General features: G+C 48.5%; 1 protein-coding gene across 4 annotated transcripts in view; it reads left to right on the plus strand.

Annotated features, from left to right (window-relative positions):
- COQ8A (coenzyme Q8A) overlaps window positions 1–19585 on the plus strand; it is a 49922-nt gene that overhangs the window by 19664 nt on the left and 10673 nt on the right. For 3 of the 4 annotated variants that reach the window (XM_089907572.1, XM_089907555.1, XM_022579384.3), the window contains 3 exons: window positions 8170–8355; window positions 10883–11290; window positions 11554–11620. In XM_089907572.1, the coding sequence (XP_089763698.1) occupies window positions 8179–8355; window positions 10883–11290; window positions 11554–11620 (652 nt within the window). In that variant the 5' untranslated portion in view covers window positions 8170–8178. Of the gene's footprint in view, window positions 1–7247; window positions 7404–8169; window positions 8356–10882; window positions 11291–11553; window positions 11621–19585 lie in introns of all 4 variants that reach the window. The other variant, XM_089907564.1, reaches the window with a different exon arrangement.

The raw sequence follows: 19585 nt of genomic DNA on the forward strand, positions 1-19585 counted from the left end.
GAGCTGAATGACCTCAGCCAGTTAGTTAACCTCTCTGACTTTGGTTTTCTCCTTTGTGAAATGGGGGCAATAACATCCATGTCATTTAGGTTGTTTATAAAGATTAAAAGAAGATGAAGCCCAGTGCCTGGGCGCTGCTTTCCTATGAAGGTGAAGGGTTCTTTGAGGGCAGGTTATGGTGGGTCATCTTAACTTTCTAGGCTCCTGTGCATTCCTGGGTTTCTCTGGCTATCACTACAGCTCTCCTTTTAAATAAAAGCAGCTGTGTCTCATGCTCAGGAGCAGAGCGGATCTGGGCAGGAGTCTTTGGACTGACTGGGGCTGGTTCCCCATGAAGGGCAGGTGGGAGTGAGCCTGAGGTTTTTGGAAGGCACGAGAGTTCTGGTTCAGATCCTTGTCAGTGCTCTCGCCTGACCTTCCTGTCTGTTAATTGGGGCCCTTCTCAAGTCAGCCTCCATGCGTTTGTGCACAGGTTTGTTCCTGCAGGTCTCCTGCCTGCTGTGCCTTCCACACCTGCTCCTCTTATCTTATCTCTGAGACTCCTGGCAGATCCCAGCTCCTCCCTGCCCCCTGGCCAGACTGCTCCCTCCCCACTCTGGGTTCTCCTGCTCCTTTCCTTTTTGTTTTTTGTTCAGCCACCTTATTTTACCTTATCTTATCCCTCCCAGCACACAGCTCCAGGTAGGTCTTGAGAAATGCTTGGGAGACACACCCCAACCCTGTGCAGCACCCTGTGTACTCTGGCTTTCCACTTCTTTGACCCTGACATAAACACGTTTTATGCTGTGGCCCAGGAGAAAGAAGAGAGCGCATGCGCACGCGGAGGGGAACCAGGTTTCAGCCCCAGTCCTGCCCGCAGTGTGCCCTGATGCTTCCCTGTCCGACATCATGTTGGTGTTGTTTTTAATGCTGGTTAGGATTTTCCAAGTGCATTGCTCTGTGGTCTGGACTGCAGTTTGAAAACACTGGCTTGGGGAAGAGTTGAGTCTGAGGGCGGGGAGGGGCTCTGGCTGTCCCTTGGTGGGTGTCTGTCAGAGGCTTCATTGGGCAGAACAAGAGTGGCTGGGCAGGGACAGGCAGCCCCTGAGGAGTTGGGCTTGGGGCCCCTGGGTCCCTGCAGGGAACTGCTACCGGAGCAGGTGTTCCTGAAACCATGCACCTCAGACTGGGACTTGAACCCATGTGGCCAGGACTCAAACCCGGTCAAAACCCTGATTGGGACTTGAACCCATGCAGCCGGGACTCGAACCCGGCCAAAACCCACAGTCTTCCAACTGAGATCACACACCTGGTTTCAGGACTTAATGAAGCTCAGGTTCTTTTTTTTTGTTATTGTTGTTGTCGTTGTTTACCTATTTTATTTTTTACCTTTAAATCCTTTTATATACTGAACGATCTCCCTGTTGGTTTTTAGGGGGAAATCTTTTTATTTTTTAATTTTTTATACAGCAGCTTCTTATTCGTCATCGATTTTATGCACATCAGCGTATACATATCAATCCCAATCGCCCAATTCATCACGCCCCCCCCCCCCGCCACTTTCCCCCCTTGGTGTCCATACGTTTGTTCTCTACATCTGTGTCTCAATTTCTGCCTGCAAACCGGTGCATCTGTACCATTTTTCTAGGTTCCACATACATGCGTTAATATACGATATTTGTTTTTCACTTTCTGACTTACTTCACTCTGTATGACAGTCTCTGGGTCCATCCACGTCCCTACAAATGACCCAATTTCATTCCTTTTTATGGCTGAGTAATATTCCATTGTATATATGTACCACAACTTCTTTATCCGTTCGTCTGTCGATGGGCATTTAGGTTGCTTCCATGTCCTGGCTATTGTAAATAGTGCTGCACTGAACATTGGGGTGCATCTGTCTTTTTGAATTATGGTTTTCTCTGGGTATATGCCCAGTAGTGGGATTGCTGGGTCGTATGGTAGTTCTATTTTTAGTTTTTTAAGGAACCTCCATACTGTTCTCCATAGTGGCTGTATCAATTTACATACCCACCAACAGTGCAAGAGGGTTCCCTTTTCTCCACACCCTCTCCAGCATTTGTTGTTTGTAGATTTTCGGATGAAACCCATTCTAACTGGTGTGAAGTGATACCTCATTGTAGTTGTGATTTGCATTTCTCTAATAATTAGTGATGTTGAGCAGCTTTTCATGTGCTTCTTGGCCATCTGTATGTCTTCTTTAGAGAAATGTCTATTTGGGTCTTCTGCCCATTTTTGGATTGGGTTGTTTGTTTTTTTAATATTGAGCTGCATGAGCTGTTTATATATTTTGGAGATTAATCCTTTGTCTGTTGATTCGTTTGCAAATATTTTCTCCCATTCTGAGGGTTGTCTTTTCATCTTGTTTATGGTTTCCTTTGGTGTGCAAAAGCTTTTAAGTTTCATTAGGTCCCATTTGTTTATTTTTGCTTTTATTTCCATTACTCTAGGAGGTGGATCAAAAAAGATCTTGCTGTGATTTATGTCAAAGAGTGTTCTTCCTATGTTTTCCTCTAAGAGTTTTATAGTGTCTGGTCTTACATTTAGCTCTATAATCCATTTTGGGTTAATTTTTGTGTATGGTGTTAGGGAGTGTTCTAATTTCATTCTTTTACATGTAGCTGTCCAGTTTTCCCAGCACCACTTATTGAAGAGACTGTCTTTTCTCCATTGTATATCCTTGCCTCCTTTGTCATAGATTAGTTGACCATAGGTGCGTGGGTTTACCTCTGGGCTTTCTATCTTGTTCCATTGATGTCTATTTCTGTTTTTGTGCCAGTACCATATTGTCTTGATCACTGTAGCTTTGTAGTATAGTCTGAAGTCAGGGAGTCTGATTCCTCCAGCTCCATTTTTTTCCCTCAAGACTGCTTTGGCTATTCGGGGTCTTTTGTGTCTCCATACAAATTTTAAGATGTTTTGTTCTAGTTCTGTAAAAAATGCCATTGGTAATTTGATAGGGATTGGATTGAATCTGTAGATTGCTTTTGGTAGTATAGTCATTTTCACAATATTGATTCTTCCAGTCCAAGAACATGGTATATCTCTCCATCTGTTGGTATCATCTTTAATTTCTTTCATCAGTGTCTTATAGTTTTCTGATACAGGTCTTTTGTCTCCCTAGGTAGGTTTATTCCTAGGTATTTTATTCTTTCTGTTGCAGGGATAAATGGGAGTGTTTCCTTAATTTCTCTTTCAGATTTTTCATCATTAGTGTATAGGAATGCAAGAGATTTCTGTGCATTAATTTTGTATCCTGCAACTTTACCAAATTCATTGACTAGCTCTAGTAGTTTTCTGGTGGCATCTTTAGGATTCTCCATGTATAGTATCATGTCATCTGCAAACAGTGACAGTTTTACTTCTTCTTTTCCGATTTGTATTCCTTTTGTTTCTTTTTTTTCTCTGATTGCCAAGGTTAGGACTTCCAAAACTATGTTGAATAATAGCGGTGAGAGTGGACATCCTTGTCTTGTTCCTGATCTTAGAGGAAATGCTTTCAGTTTTTCACCATTGAGGACGATGTTTGCTGTGGGTTTGTCATATATGGTCTTTATCATGTTGAGGTAGGTTCCCTCTGTGCCCACTTTCTGGAGAGTTTTTGTCATAAATGGGTGTTGAATTTTGTCAAAAGCTTTTTCTGCATCTATTGAGATGATCATATGATTTTTATTCTTCAATGTGTTAATATGGTGTATCACATTGATTGATGTGCGTATATTGAAGAATCCTTGCATCCCTGGGATAAATCCCACTTGATCATGGTGTATGATCCTTTTAATATGCTGTTGGATTCCATTTGATAGTATTTGTTGAGGATTTTTGCATCTATATTCATCAGTGATATTGGTCTGTAATTTTCTTTTATTGTAGTATCTTTGTCTGGTTTCGGTATCAGGGTGATGGTGGCCTCATAGAATGAGTTTGAGAGTGTTCCTTCCTCCACAATTTTTTGGAGGAGTTTGAGAAGGATAGGTGTTAGCTCTTCTCTAAATGTTTGATAGAATTCACCTGTGAAGCCATCTGGTCCTGGACTTTTTTTTTTGGAAGATTTTTAATCACAGTTTCAATTTCACTACTTGTGATTGGTCTGTTCGTATTTTCTATTTCTTCCTGGTTCAGTCTTGGAAGGTTATACCTTTCTAAGAACTTGTCCATTTTTTCCAGGTTGTCTATTTTATTGGCATAGAGTTGCTTGTAGTAGTCTCTTAGGCTGCTTTGTATTTCTGTGGTGTCTGTTGTAACTTCTCCTTTTTCATTTCTAATTTTATTGATTTGAGTCCTCTCCCTCTTTTTCTTGATGAGTCTGGCTAATGGCTTATCAATTTTGTTTATCTTCTCAAAGAACCAGCTTTTAGTTTTATTTATCTTTGCTATTGTTTTCTTTGTTTCTATTTCATTTATTTCTGCTGTGATCGTTATGATTTCTTTCCTTCTGCTAACTTTGGGTTTTGTTTGTTCTTCCTCTAGTTCCGTTAGGTGTACGATTAGATTATTTATTTGAGATTTTGCATGTTTCTTGAGCTAGGCTTGTATAGCTATAAACTTCACTCTTAGAACTGCTTTTGCTGCATCCCATATGTTTTGGATTGTTGTGTTTTCATTGTCATTTATCTCTAGATATATTTTGATTTCCTCTTTGATTTCTTCAGTGATCTCTTGGTTATTTAGTAATGTAGTGTTTAGCCTCCATGTGTTTGTGTTTTTTATGTTTTTCCCCCTGTAATTCATTTCTAATCTCATAGCATTGTGGTCAGAAAAGATGCTTGATATGATTTCAATTTTCTTAAATTTACTGAGGCTTCATTTGTGACGCAGGATGTGATCTATCCTGGAGCATGTTCCATGTGCACTTGAGAAGAAAGTGTAATCTGTTTTTGGATGGAAAGTCCTATAAATATCAATTAAATCTATCTGGTCTATTGTGTCATTTAAAGCTTCTGTTTCCTTATTTATTTTCATTTTGGATGATCTGTCCATTGGTGTAAGTGAGGTGTTAAAGTCCCCCACTATTATTGTGTTACTGTCAATTTCCTTTTTTATAGCTGTTAGCAGTTGCCTTATGTATTGAGGTCTCCTATGTTGGGTGCATATATATTTATAATTGTTATATCTTCTTCTTGGATTGATCCCTTGATCATTATGTAGTGTTCTTCCTTGTCTCTCGTAACATTCTTTATTTTAAAGTATATTTTACCTGATATGAGTATTGCTACTCCAGCTTTCTTTTGATTTCCATTTGCATGGAATATCTTTTTCCATCCCCTCACTTTCAGTCTGTATGTGTCCCTAGGTCTGAAGTGGTCTCTTGTAGACAGCATATATATGGGTCTTGTTTTTGTATCCGTTCAGCAAGCCTGTGTCTTTTGTTTGGAGTATTTAATCCATTCACGTTTAAGGTAATTACCGATATGTATGTTCCTATGACCATTTTCTTAATTGTTTTGGGTTTGTTTTTGTAGGTCTTTTTCTTCTCTTGTGTTTCCCACTTAGAGAAGTTCCTTTAGCATTTGTTGTAGAGCTGGTTTGGTGGTGCTGAATTCTCTTAGCTTTTGCTTGTCTGTAAAGCTTTTGATTTCTCCATCGAATCTGAATGAGATCCTTGCGTGGTAGAGTAATCTTGGTTGTAGGTTCTTCCCTTTCATCACTTTAAGTATATCATGCCACTCCCTTCTGGCTTGTAGACTTTCTGCTGAGAAATCAGCTGTTAACATTATGGGAGTTCCCTTGTAAGTTATTTGTTGTTTTTCCCTTGCTGCTTTCAATAATTTTTCTTTGTCTTTAATTTTTTGCCAATTTGATTACTATGTGTCTTGGTGTGTTCCTCCTTGGGTTTATCCGGTATGGGAGTCGCTGCGCTTCCTGGACTTGGGTGGCTATTTCCTTTCCCATGTTAGGGAAGTTTTTGACTATAATCTCTTGAAATCTTTTCTCTGGTCCTTTCTCTCTCTCTTCTCCTTCTGGGATGCGTATAATGCGAATGTTGTTGCATTTAATGTTTTCCCAGAGGTCTCTTAGGCTGTCCTCATTTCTTTTCATTCTTTTTTCTCTATTCTGTTCTGCAGCAGTGAATTCCACCATTCTGTCTTCCAAGTCACTTATCCGTTCTTCTGCCTCAGTTATTCTGCTATTGATTCCTTCTAGTGTAGTTTTCATTTCAGTTATTGTATTGTTCATGTCTGTTTGTTTGTTCTTTAATTCTTCTAGGTCTTTGTTAAATATTTCTTGCATCTTCTCGATCTTTGCCTCCATTCTTTTTCTGAGGTGAGGTCCTGGATCATCTTCACTATCATTATTCTGAATTCTTTTTCTGGAAGGTTGCCTATCTCCACTTCATTTAGTTGTTTTTCTGGGGTTTTATCTTGTTCCTTCATCTGGTACATGCCCTCTGCCTTTTCATCTTGTCTATCTTTCTGTGAATGTGGTTTTTGTTCCACAGGCTGCAGGATTGTAGTTCTTCTTGCTTCTGCTGTCTGCCCTCTGGTGGGTGAGGTTATCTAAGAGGCTTGTGCAGGCTTCCTGATGGGAGGGACTGGTGATGGGTAGAGCTGCATGTTGCTCTGGTGGGCAGAGCTCAGTAAAACATTAATCTGCTTGTCTGCTGATGGGTGGGCCTGGGTTCCCTCCCTGTTGGTTGTTCGGCCTGAGGCGACCCAACACTGGAGCCTACCTGGGCTCTTTGGTGAGGCTAATGGCAGACTCTGGGAGGGCTCACGCCAAGGAGTACTTTCCAGAACTTCTGCTGCCAGTGTTCTTGTCCCCACGGTGAGTCACAGCCACCCCCTGCCTCTGCAGGAGACCTTCCAACACTAGCAGGTAGGCCTGGTTCAGTCTCCCCTGGGGTCACTGCTCCTTCCCCTGGGTCCCTATGCACACATCGGTTTGTGTGTGCCCTCCAAGAGTAGAGACTTTGTTTCCCCCAGTCCTGCATCAAATCCCACTAGGCTTCAAAGTCTGGTTCTCTAGGAATTCTCCCTCCCGTTGCCGCACACCCACGTTGGGAAGCCTGACGTGGGGCTCAGACCCTTCACTGCAGTGGGTGGACTTCTGTGGTATAAGCGTTCTCCAGTCTGTGAGTCACCCACCCAGCAGTTATGGGATTTGATTTTGCTGTGATTGCACCCCTCCTAGCGTCTCACTGTGGCTTCTCCTTTGTCTTTGGATGTGGGGTGTCTTTTTTGGTGAGTTCCAGTGTCTTCCTGTCGATGATTGTACCGCAGCTAGTTGTGACTTTGGTGTCCTCACAGGAGGGAGCGAGAGCACGTCCTTCTACTCTGTCATCTTGGTTCAGGCTCTGAAGCTCAGGTTCTTGATGTCTCATCGCAGGAAGAATTCAGTGAGAGACAGTGGATTTATTTAGAGAGAAACACACTCCACAGACAGAGTGTGGGCCATCTCGGAAGGTGAGAAAGGCACCAGGGTATGGGGTTGTTGGTTTTTATAGGGGTGGGTAATTTCATAGGCTAATGAGTGGGAGGGGTATTCCAGCTATTTCAGGAAGGGGCGGGGATTTCCAGGAATTGGGCCACGGCCCACTTTTTGATCCTTATGGTTGGTCTTGGAACTGTCGTGGCGCCTGTGGGCGTGTCATTTAGCTTGCTGATGCGTTACAGTGAGCGTATACTGAGGCTCAAGGTCTAGTGGAAGTTGACTTCTCCGCCATCTTGGACCCATTTGGTTCTAATCAGTTTATGTCATGTCCTTGGGCTATGTCATTCTTTCAGAGGTTGTGCCTTGCTCCCTTCCCTCCTGTTTCATTCCTTCCCCAACCTACGGTTTTGGTCCAGAGGGAAGAGCTCTGGACTAAATCAGGACACCCAGATTCAAGTCCTGGTTCTGCCACTTGGTGGCTGAGAGACTTTGGGCAAATCCCTTTACTTGTCTGTGCCACGAGGTGGCTGTGAGGCCCAGGTGAGGAAACATGGTCCAGGCGCACAGCCCTGACTCCACGGACTCTCTCCTCCTGCTCGGCGCCCTGCCGTGTGGGGAGTCACTCAGTTTACCTTGAACCCTGGGCCCTTCCTCTCTTTTCTCTCAGTCGACCTCGATCAGAAGGGGAGGTCATTGGAAAAACCAAACAGCCATATTTTGGGGTAGAGGTGGCCCGTGTGAGTGCGACGCTGTGTGAGGCGTGGAGCCCCGACCCTGACTTAGCCCACTCTCTTCCAGCCCTGAAGGATGGCTTCCATGTTGGGGGACACCATCATGGTGGTCAAAGGCCTTGCCAAGCTGACCCAGGCGGCCGTGGAGACCCACCTGCAGCACCTGGGCCTCAGCAGGGAGCTCATTATGGCGGCCAGGGCCCTGCAGTCCACGGCCGCAGAGCAGATCGGCATGGTCTTGGGGCAGGTGCAGGTAAGGAGGCCAGTTGGCAGTGGGCGGGGTGCCAGTGGGAGGGGGCCTTGACAGTTTCACCATCCAAGGGGAGGGTTTTAAGCAAAAACGAGTGCTGGAGCTGTGGTTGTCAACACGGCCTGCTGTAGCAGAGCGCCATCCACCGTGGCATCACCGGCATGGTCCCCACCCCTGTTCCTGACAGTCTGAGGGCATGGGGAGGGGGCGTGTGTGTGTGCGCGTGCGCATGTGCACGCATGTGTGCGCCTGGGCATGTGTATGTCGGGAGCTGTGCTGCAAGGGTGCCCTGCTGCCGCACTCCTCCCATTTCTGCTCTGACCTTCTGGACAAGGACACGCACGCTCCTCCAGGCTGTGGGACATCCCAGCCCGCCGGCCTCTGGTCATTCTCAGAGTTAAGATTCCCAGCTCTCCCCTCATGCTCTCTAAGGGTCCAGTGGCGGTACTGTATCTCTCTCTCTACACAGATAGCTTCAGCTTGCAGAGGTGTTCACACCTGTGACCTCTTACAAGCCTCACAGCTGTCCTGGGAGGGGTGCAGACCCAAATGCTTCCCCCTTTCTCAGATGGGGAAACTGAGACTGAGCAGTTCGATGTGATTACTGATTGACAGCACCGGAATCCTGTGTCCTCTTCCCAGTCTCAAACTCCCCGCCCGCCCTCTCTCTGCTGAGGCTGGGCTGTGCCCTGGCAGCCTCATTTGGTGCCTTCGCTGGTGAGGAGCCATCGCCTTCCTGTTGGGTGTTTGCCTTGGAGCATCCGGGAAGTGAGGTTGCCCAGCACCCTTGGGCCGCCCAGGAGAGGAGCATGCTAGACATGGGCAGGCCTCCCTGAAGGGTGAGAGGGAGCCTAGGCTCCCCGCTCACCCCTCTGCTCCCCTCGGACGGGCCTGGCCCCGGTCCTTGGAAGAGGCAGGGCCATCCCCTGGGACAGCCCCTCGGAGGTAGGAGGGAGTGGCGGTCCCCCACCGCGAAGGAGGTGCCGAGCAGGGCGATGGTCTCCGGTGCACTCCCATTCTCTCCCTGCACACTCAGATGTGGGTTCCTCCCCTGTCTGTGAGGGGACGGAGGTGCAGGTACTCCAGAAACCTCTCTCCCTCTAGTTCCTCAAGGGATTCGTTCACTTATTCATTCGGCAGACACTTACTGAGTCTGGTCGCGTTGAGACACTGAGGCCCCTTGGCTGCCACATAAACAGCTTATGGTCACGCAGGGCCGGTGGCCAGCGCTGGAGTAATGGGGCAGAAGGAGTGGTGAGCCCGCGGCCGGTGTGGGAGCTACAGGAGTTACGTGGCTCTCGGACCCTGTCCCAGACTCCCTCACTCCAGGGCTTCCCTGGCCATCTGACAGGTGCCCCTTGATTCCAAATAGAATTCATTTCTGCTCCGAGGAAGGTGCTGTCAGGCGGCCTCGGGGCGGCCTGCGGGGCAGGCCTTGGCTTGGGATACCTGCTCTGCCGTTGGCTGCCTGGTGGGCCTTTACCGGATTATTTTAGCTCTCTTGGCCTCTGTTTGCCACTTACGAAATGAAAGCAGCAGCCTGTCTCTTTCCTTCCTCTGGAGGGCAAGTCTTATCTGCTCAGATCCCACAGTGTCTTGCAAAGCTGAGCGTGAGAAGGCTTTGGGGTCTACTGCTGCTTCTGCAGAACCTACAGGCCACACTCCATGCACTGAGTCCATTTCAGTGGAATCAGGGAATCCAGGTCCCCGACCTCCCTTCAGGAGTCAGTGCTGTTCTAATTATAGCCTTCTCGGCCCTGTTCCCCTGGCCCCGTCTGTGCTGCACGTAACTCTGTGACTGTGGGGGGAACCCTCTTTTCAGATGAGGAAGTGGCAGAGAGGGCTCAGGAACTCTCTCCAGGTCGCGAGGGGTTCAAAAGTGGAAAGAACCTGGGCCTGAAGCTCAGGTCTCGGCGACTGTTGCAGGGAAAACATGGTGTTCTCTCCCCCTCCTCTCCTGTCCTGTACCCCCTGCTCCTGGAAGAGCTGGGCCAGGTCCTGGATGTGACAAGCCCTCTGGGGGAGAGCCCCTCGGGGGCGCGCAAGGCGCTGGCCTGGAGAGGCAGGGTGGCCCTACCTGTGTGCTGCGCTCGCCTCCTCTGGTCTCCGGTTGTGCTCTTACTTCTCAAAGCTTTCCCCATCTTTTGCCCTGGTTCCCCTTCCCCAAAGCCCTGGTAGCTGCTCTTGAGCCCGGATTTACAGGTGAGGAGCTTGCTGCCGGGAGAGTGGTTGTTCCCCTGGTCTGGGCCGGGCACCCAGCAGGCGCTCAGGGACCACGGGCGGCCGGCTTGCCGGGGCCCACACGGCAGAGCCCTGGCAGGAGCAGGGCTGGAATTCGGGCCTCCCGGCTCCTGGGCTGCTGCTCGCCTCCGGCACTGGCCGCGGGCCACGGTGGTGACATGGTAGGGCCCTCCAGAGGGTCAGAGGGTGGGACGCGCTGGTGTGCTGTCCTGGCCAGAAGGGGATACACACAGGGAGGGGCTCCTGGCCGGACTCTTGCTCCTCTCACGTTGCCGTTTGTTCCCTGCAGGGTCAGGAGAAGCATGAAGAGTCTTATACCAAGACCTCTGGCGACCCGCAAGCAGAATTCCACTCCTCAGGGCTGAGGGCCGAGGGCGCCTCCGAGGAGCTGTCTGCGGCCTCCTCCCCCGATCAGTCCCCTCCGCCCTGGGATCACGCCCGCAGCCAGGGCCCAGCTCCTGCCTATGTTGCCAGTGGACCCTTTAGGGAAGGCGGGCTCCGGGGCCAGGCCGCCTCCCCTATGGGCAGGGTGAACGGGCCGCTCTTTGCGGACCCCAGAGACCCATTCTCTGCCACGGGCCTGCAGCGAAGGTTCTACCACCAGGACCAGTCCCCTGTGGGGGGCCTGACGGCTGAGGACATTGAGAAGGCCCGGCAGGCCAAGGCTCGCCCGGAGAGCAAGCCCCACAAGCAGATGGTGTGTGCAGGGGGCCCCCAGGGTGGGGCTGGGGGCTTCCCACGGTGCTGCTGGTGTCAGGCCCCCTCTTCGGGGACATTCTTCGGGTGCCGTGGCCTGGAATGTCAGGCACACGGAGGCCTCTTCTGGGAGGGGTGTGCTGCTGGGCGGAGCTGCTGCCTTTTGGGGGTGGAGAGGGCGTGCGGGGGGCGGTGTGAACCCCTGAAGGTCGGTCCTGTCCCTGTTCACTGATCCGCTGAGGTCTCTTTCTTTTCGCCCTCTAGCTCAGTGAGCGGGCTCGCGAGCGGAAGGTGCCAGTTACGCGGATTGGGCGGTTGGCCAACTTTGGAGGTGAGGTGCCAGTCCCGGTGAGTGGAGCGGGGGCCACCGTGGGGACTGTGTGCGGCGGGGAGGCTGGGGACCCAGGGGTGCCCCGGGGAGGGTGGTAGCTCCTGTGTTAGCCATGCCGGGATGTTTTCCATGGGTGGGCGATTCAGTGTCTGCCTCAGCTCACCCCTGGGGGTCGATGCGTGGCTGATTCCACGCTGTGGGCTGCGGCTCTGCTTCTCGGGGGGCAGCGTCAGCAGCATCAGCTTTTCACTCAGGCCTTTGGAGGCCCCTGCAGGGAGGAGGTGGGACAGTGGGGCTCTTTGGCTCCTGGACCCAGTGGTTTTTGCCCAGCCATTTGGGGACCTGTTTGCTGGATTCCCACGGGCCTGCGGGCATCAGTGGAATGATAATGAGGTGCCGTGGCCCCGAGCTGCTGTCCTCCATTTCAGTGTGCTGAGGAGTTGTGAGTTTCTTCTTTTCTTTAGGGGTCTGCATAGCCATTGTGTCCAGTACCCCGCTGTGCTCTCTTCGTCCAAGTTGGAGGATCATTTTATAGTGAAGGTTTACAGCAGTTGTCTCAGCTTTTATGACATTGTATTGTCATATCTGACCAGGATGTTCCTGTTGAAAGTGCCATCCTTTGCTATGGTTCTGCTTGAAGATGGAGTGACTTCTCTAAAGCTCGCTTATCCTCAGTAGGTTCTCCAGACAATACAGTTAATGAAAGTAACAGCCTTGGCAACTTGATTCGCGTACCCACCTGGGGCAGGTGCTTATTTGCGCGGCTCTGTGTAACAGTGGTCTCATTGATTGGTTCCTGTTGATGCCGGTGCTGACTAGTCATGAAAGCCCGCTCTCATGTGTCTGAGCCTTTACCTACCTGCCTTTTGCTTTGCTGGTTTGTACGTCTCCCCTCCCACAGACCGCACATCGGGCACGCTGCTCTCCCCGGCTGCCTCTTCTCTTGTGGAGACCCTGTCTTACTCCTTGTTCAGGGGTGGATCTGTGCTCCCTGTTAGCCTGGCCCTCTGGAAGCTGGCCTGATGTGTGGGTTCTAACGTTGAAGGAAGGCTGGCTGTCTTGGGTGCAGAGTAAACTAGGTTAATTGGATAGAATTTTCTCATCTCAACTCTGAGGTTTTCTTGCATAATTGTTATCTTAAAATGTGGCATCTGCTGCTACTTAGCTTTTCAGGAATCCAGCGTACAGTGTCATCTGAGTTTCAGCACAAAATTATTGCTTCATTTCACTTCAATGGGTTAACGTTTTAAGCAGTTCCTCGTAGAACATTGTAACTCCCTGGGCTGCCACTACCAGAATGGGCTGCTCTGGTGGCTTCCAGTGGTCCTTATTCCCCGGAAGACATGGCACTCTCCCTGCTTTGCTCAGTGGCTATTAGTCGGGACATTTATTATTCTTAAAGTATTAGATGGAGATTCTGTTCTCTCCCCCATTAGTTTGAGGGCAGGAACTGTTCTCTTCTTACTTTGTAGTTGGTCTTTCTCTGTAACCTATAATCCTCCTCCCCTCACTGCAGACCAGGGCTCACCACAGAGCTCTGTCCCCGTAAGGCTTAGTTTGACTGATGTATTTTAGAATGGGTGTAAGCCTCTCTCGTGAGTCTTTGCTGGGGTGGGGTAGTGGAGGACCTGTTTGGGAAAAGTGGTTAGGATGAAGGTCGTGATGGCCAATTAGTATCTGATGGAAGTCCTGGTGAAGCAGGCAGAAGTCAGGCCTTTTTGGGGGGTGGGTTAAGGAAAGCAGACTGAAGTGAAAGCGGTTGTATAGGAAGGCGTGTAGGACAAAAAGTCAACTTCGTTAAAACCAGGGTACAGGGCTCCCCTCAAGGCGTGGGGGACGTGGGCTGCCAGAGGGAGCTGGGGTTGGGGTGAGGAGAGACCCTGGTCTTTGTATGGGCTTTGCACCATCAGGAGCCTCTTGAGCCCTTGCTGACAGCTGCCTGATGCCTGGAGCCGCCCTTCAGAGTCTGTGCTGGAGATTTGCTCACAGCTGTGATTCTCAGCTGCACACGTTGTTGCCCAAGCAGTTGGCAGCTCATGTTTCAGGATTAGAGGTGGCAGGATGGGAGCAAAGAGGAGCCAGGTCTGGAAAGAACGTGAAGTTCTGGCCCCAGAGGTGAATTCTGGGCCTCCTACCCTATCCAGAGGTTTTCAAACTGGGGTTTATGACCCTTTAGTGAGTGTGAAATCAGTTTAGTGGGTCAGGACCAGCATTTAAAAAACAAACTAAATAGAATGGAATTGAATAGAAAAGGATCAGAATTAGTATCATAGATCCTTAGAACTGCACATGTTGCAAAAATATTTCTGTTTCAGAGATCTAAATATACTACTGATGTATGTTCTTCATTGCATTGTGAAGTATATGGCTTACTGGTGGGTCATTATCTAAACAGTTGGAAGTAACACTGCTCTACCTTCTTCTCCTAGAAAATACTTCTGGGCTTTCTTCCCCTCATGAGGGTGAGATGTTTTTGAGGTGTAGACTAACAGACTTTAGGAAGTTGTTACACTGCAGGTATGAAAGAAAGGGATTGCTCTAGATCTCAGGGGGGTAGGATTGTATTTGAGAAGGTCAACAGCAGGTATTCAGCTATATAGAGGCAGAAGGCAGGGCTTTCCATTTGGGTGGCTCATTCTGATGCTGAGATGGTGCAGGAACTCTAGGTCTAATTTGGCTGTGGGACATAATGGCTCTGATGCTATGGGCATGGTGATCTTTGGATATTAGATTTTGTTGGAGAATGAAATGAAAGATAGCATTAGATATTGGATTTGGGGTCAGAACTGGGCTTTAGGTCATCATAAGATTTGGGTTATAATTCCGGCCCTGCTTCCTGTGACCTTGGGTCTTGCCTTGGTTTGCCTTTCTGTGAAATAGGGGTCTTGCCATTGACTCCAATGGGAATATATTGGTAAATGTTCCATGTGTATCTGAAAAGAATTCTGGCATTGTCAGGTGCAGTTTATCTATCTGTCTAGTCTAGTTTGTTACTCATATTAATCAGATCTTTTAATGATTTTTTTGGTATGTGTATTCTTTTGTTCTTTTTTTAAAATTCTTTTTAAAGTTAATTTTTATTGGAGTATGGTTGCTTTACAATGTTGTGTTAGCCTACACTGCACAACAAAATGAATCAGCCATACAAAAACAGATATCCCCTCCGTTTTGGACTTCCCTTCCATTTAGGTTGCCACAGTGCATTAGATAGATTTCCCTGTGCTATGGTATGCTCCCATCAGTTGTCTGCTTTACACATAGTAACAATAAAGTATAGGTGTCAATCCCAGTCTCTGAATTCCTCCCACCCTACCTCTTTCCCCCTTGGCATCCATACATTTGTTCTCTACATCTGTGTCTCTATTTCTGCTTTGCAAATAAGATCATCTGTACCATTTTTCTAGATGGTATGTTTATTCTGTCAGCTATCAAAAGAGACATTTAACAGTCTTATGCTGTGATCATGGATTTAGCTGCCTCTTAGTTCTGTCAATTTTTGCTTTAATGTTTTGAAGCTGTGTTATTGGTTGCTTACAGATTTAGAATTCTTACATCCTCCTGGGGATTGACTCCTTTATTATTATGTCTTATCTCTCTTATCTCTATGAAAGTCTACATTGTCTGATGTTTTCCAGCTGTTCTTTTGGGGGGTGGTGGTCAATGTTTGCATCGTATATCTTTTTCCTTCCTTCTCCTTTCAGCCTTTTGTATTGTTATATTTAAGGTATGTCTTTTGTAAACAGCATATATATATTTTCTTTTCCTGTGATTTAGGTACAGACCATTAATCTTAATCTTCTAATGTATTTAGTTCATTTACATTTAATGGAGTTGCTGATGTATTGGGGTTTATATTTACTATCTTAGTCTTTGTTTACTGTTTGACCCATCCATTCTGTTTCCTTTTTTCTCTTCTGTCTTACCTTCTTTTTAAAAATTTTTACCTTTTTTTTAATTGAGGTATAGTTGATGTATAATACTATGTAAGTTTCAAGTGTACAACATAGGGATTCACAATTTTTAAAGGTTAGGTTGCATTTGTAGCTATTATAAAGTATTGGCTATATTCCCTGTGCTGTACTATATCCTTGTAGCTTATTTATTTTATACATAATAGTTTGTACCTCTTAATTCCCTACCCCTTTCTTCCCCCTTTCCCCTTCCCTCTCCCCACTTGCCTTGCCTCCTTTTGAATTAATCAAAGAGTTTTTTTTTATTGTATATGTTTTCTCTTTATTAGTTTGTGTGTTATCATTCTACTATACTTTTAGTGGTTTCTCTTGAGATTACAGCATACATTCTTGACTTACTACAATGTAATAGAAATGATTATTTTTACTACTTCCCCAGTAATGCTAGCACTTCAGAACAGTTTAAATCCCTTCTTTGTGTGTGTTAATGTGGATATGTATTTTGTTTCTACATGTTTTATATTATATACTAAATTATTAAGATATGTTAAACCTTACAAGATGTTATTTCTTTGTATAGCTCGTATGAATTTAGATTAGCCACATATTTACCCTTTTTGTGTTTCTTTCTCCCTTCATTTTTTTTTTTTTTTTGCTGTACACGGGCCTCTCCTGTTGCGGAGCACAGGCTCCGGATGCGCAGGCTCAGCGGCCATGGCTCATGGGCCCAGCCGCTCCGTGTCATGTGGGATCCTCCCAGACCGGGGCACGAACCCGCATCCCCTGCATCGGCAGGCGGACTCTCAACCACTGCGCCACCAGGGAAGCCCTCTCCCTTCATTTTTATATTAGAATTACTTTTGGGGTAATTTTCTTCTTCTCTGCAGAACTACCTTTTCTCTTTTTTTGTAGTGCAGAGTGGTAATCATTAATTCTCTGTTTTTATTTGTGTGTAAATGTCTTTATTACACTTTTGTTTTAGAAGGTATTTTGGCTGGGTATAATACTCCATGTTCAAAATTAATTCTTTTGGACACTTTAGCAATATTATTCCATTGTCTTCTTTTTTTTGTTTTGTTTTGTTTTTGTTTTTTGGCCGCACCACGCGGCATGTGCGATCTTAGTTCCCTGACCAGGGATTGAACCCGCGCCCCCTGCAGTGGAAGCGCAAAGTCTTAACCACTGGACCACCAGAGAAGTCCCTCAGTTGTCTTCTTAACTTCCATTGTTTCTGTTGAAAACTTAGCTATTCGTTTTATTGCTGCTCCTTTGAAAGTAATTTGTATTTTGTCCTCTGCTTTTAAAATTTTCCTTTTGCTTTTGTTTTCCAGCAGTGTGACTGTGACATGCTTGGGTATGATTTACTTTGCTTTTATCCTGCTTGGGATTACAGAGCTTCTTAAATCTGTGCTTGATGTCTTTCATCAGTTTTGGAAAATTCTGGTCATTTCTTCAAATATTGTTTCTGCCCTGTTCCCTTTCTCCTCTCCTTCTGGGACTCCAGTTACACATGTGTTAGATCTTTCCCTTCTGTCATGTGTATCTCCTCTACTCTTTTCTATGTTTTTCATTTGTGCTTCAGTATTATAGGTTCAGAGGAGATGTCTTATCTCCTCTGCACCTATGAAATGAGGGAGAACTGGACGATTATAGAAATGAGACCAACAGATAAAGTAGGCACTAGAGAAAACTTACCAAAAGGAGTTGAGCACCATGTGCCTGACTTCCTGAGGGTACACGCTGCACACTTGCTGTCGCTCTAAGTAGCCAGCGCTCCTCCGGTGCTCTCTGAGGCAGCAAGACAGATGCCCTTTAGGTCCAAGAGAAGTTTGTGCCCTTGGCAGGGGTGAGGGAGCATGGTTTCTACTTTTTCCAGGAGCATACTTTAAAAGGGACTCTTGTCTATTTCCTGTCACTTAGAGCCTCTGTGAAGGAGATTAGGGCAGTTATAATCTCCAGTTACAGATGAGGGAGCTGAGCCACACTTGCCAGTCACCCAGGCCCATATGTGCATCTGTGACAGTCCTGGGACCCGGGCTGAGGAGGCCTGTATCGTACAGATGGCAGGCTGAGCCTGTCGCCCCCGAATTCGTCCCGTCTCCCCTGAGCCAGCAGAGGGGCTGTCAGGTCTCCCCCCGCCCCGCTCTGGCCTAGTTCTGAGAACCGATGAGAACACTCTACAGGGAGCTTCGCCCACTGCTCCTTCCTCTTCTCCTTCCTGCGATGCTGTGGGTTGCAGCCCCCTCCCAGGCCCCCTCTTCTTCCCGGTGCCTGGTGCTGGCACAGCGTGGAGGACGCAGGGTGGTGGAAGAGAAGGTGGAATTACCAAGGGTTCGGGAACACCTTGAAGTGAAGGAAATGTCCTTGTCCGCTGCCTTTGCTGTGTGGACTTTCTTGTCTAATCAGATCAGAAGGATTGTTGGATGTGTTGGAAAAGGGAGGCCTGAGAACAGTGCCTGGCACGTGGGTGGTGCTGTGTGAGTGAAGCGGCTTTACCCTCAGATCTGGCCCGCACTGCTGCAGAGGGCCTCCGTCCAGCCTCGCTCTGTGAACATGCCTGGGGGTTCCGGCAGGTTAGGCGCCCCTCACTAAGCCTCCTCACAGATGGTGCTGTTTGTTAGGAGGTTTTTATTCACGTGTTTCCTCTGTGTCTGTGGGGTGCTGCTCAGGGGGCACTCATTTGGCTCTGAGGACCTGCAGAGGGACTTCGGGGAGGAAGGAGCTGGGCCAGGGGCCTGGGCCCCCTGATCAGTCCCACAGCCTGGAAAGCGGCCCAAAGCACCCGCACCCCCTTGGGGAGACCCTGCTCCTTGCTGCTCGTCACTGCCACCGCGTTTCTTGCCTGCAAAATCTCCGTTTGTGAGAGAAATGTCAGGAACTTTCTTGGAAAGGGCTGGTGCCTTCTCACAGGCTAGGGTGGTGGCCAGGCTGCTGACGGTGGCCATGGGCCCGTGGAGCCGGTTCTGTGGCTGGTCTCCCCTGGGACATCCATGTGGGCCGGGCCGGGCCGGGCCGGGCCGGGCCTGCCTGTGGGTCAGAACATGGACAGGCGCTGTCCTAAGGGCTGGGGGGCCGAGGTGGAGTGGAAGGCCTCAGGTGACTCCGGAGACTGAGCGAGCACGGGCTCGGGCTGTCCTCACCAACGCGGGGAGTCCGAGGCAGAGGCGCTGATCTCCCAGGAGCTGCCTGCAGGTGCCGCCCGGCTCTGGGGGGGGGGAGGAAGAGCCTGGCTGGCCTCTGCCAGGTTGGGGATGGCGGGAGGGCCAGCCTGTTCTTGGTTCACTAGAGCAGGAGCTCCTGAGGTCCGGGCCGGCGGGACCGCAGTGGGGAGCCTGTCCCTTGGCAGCTCCTCGGACCTGGCCCTGAGGGAGCTCGCAGGGGCACAGAAGGAGCCTGCGGCCTGTTTTGCAGAATGTTCCCTCCGTGATTCAGTGTTCAGTGACAGGTCCTTGGCCTTGGAGAGCTTTGGCTCTGCCCAGCAGCCCAGAATGGGCCAGAGAAGAGTTTGGCAGAGCGTGTGAGGGGGCCCAGCTGGGGGCCCTGCAGAGAAGGGCGCTCGGCGTCTGCTCTCAGTGGCCAGCCTGGGTAACCTTTGACACGTCTGCCTCTTTGGTAGGCTTGTCTTTGGACTTGATGTAGGCAGAGAAAAATCTAGAGGCGGAGAGACATTGGGGAAGGTCACTGCAGTTTGAAGGTTAGCGTTGCTGTTGCCATTCGTTTGCTGAGTTGGACAGTGTGCTGAGGTGGGGGGAGGGGAGGGGAGTTACCATTTGACCGGGGACGCAGCTCTGTGCCCAGTGTCCTCCGGGGCTGGGTTGGGGTGTCAGAGGGAAACAGGGCGTGGCAGCTCCATCCCAGCACGCCAGGGTGTCCTTGGGGGCATTTCCAGATGACCGTGGCCTCTGCTCTGGTCGCCAGAACTTGCCTTGTGCTGCCCTTGTGCTGACCCACCAGCAGCGTGGGGTGTTGAGCACTTGAAACGTGGCTGGTCCAAGCTGAGACATGCTTCGAGGACGAAACGCACATTGGATTTTGAAGACTTAGTACAAAAAAA

The sequence above is a fragment of the Delphinapterus leucas genome, chromosome 1 (genome assembly GCF_059928025.1).
Source record: "Delphinapterus leucas isolate spDelLeu-1000000601 "Yukka" chromosome 1, BTC_Dleu_Yukka2, whole genome shotgun sequence".
Classification (NCBI taxonomy): domain Eukaryota; kingdom Metazoa; phylum Chordata; class Mammalia; order Artiodactyla; family Monodontidae; genus Delphinapterus; species Delphinapterus leucas.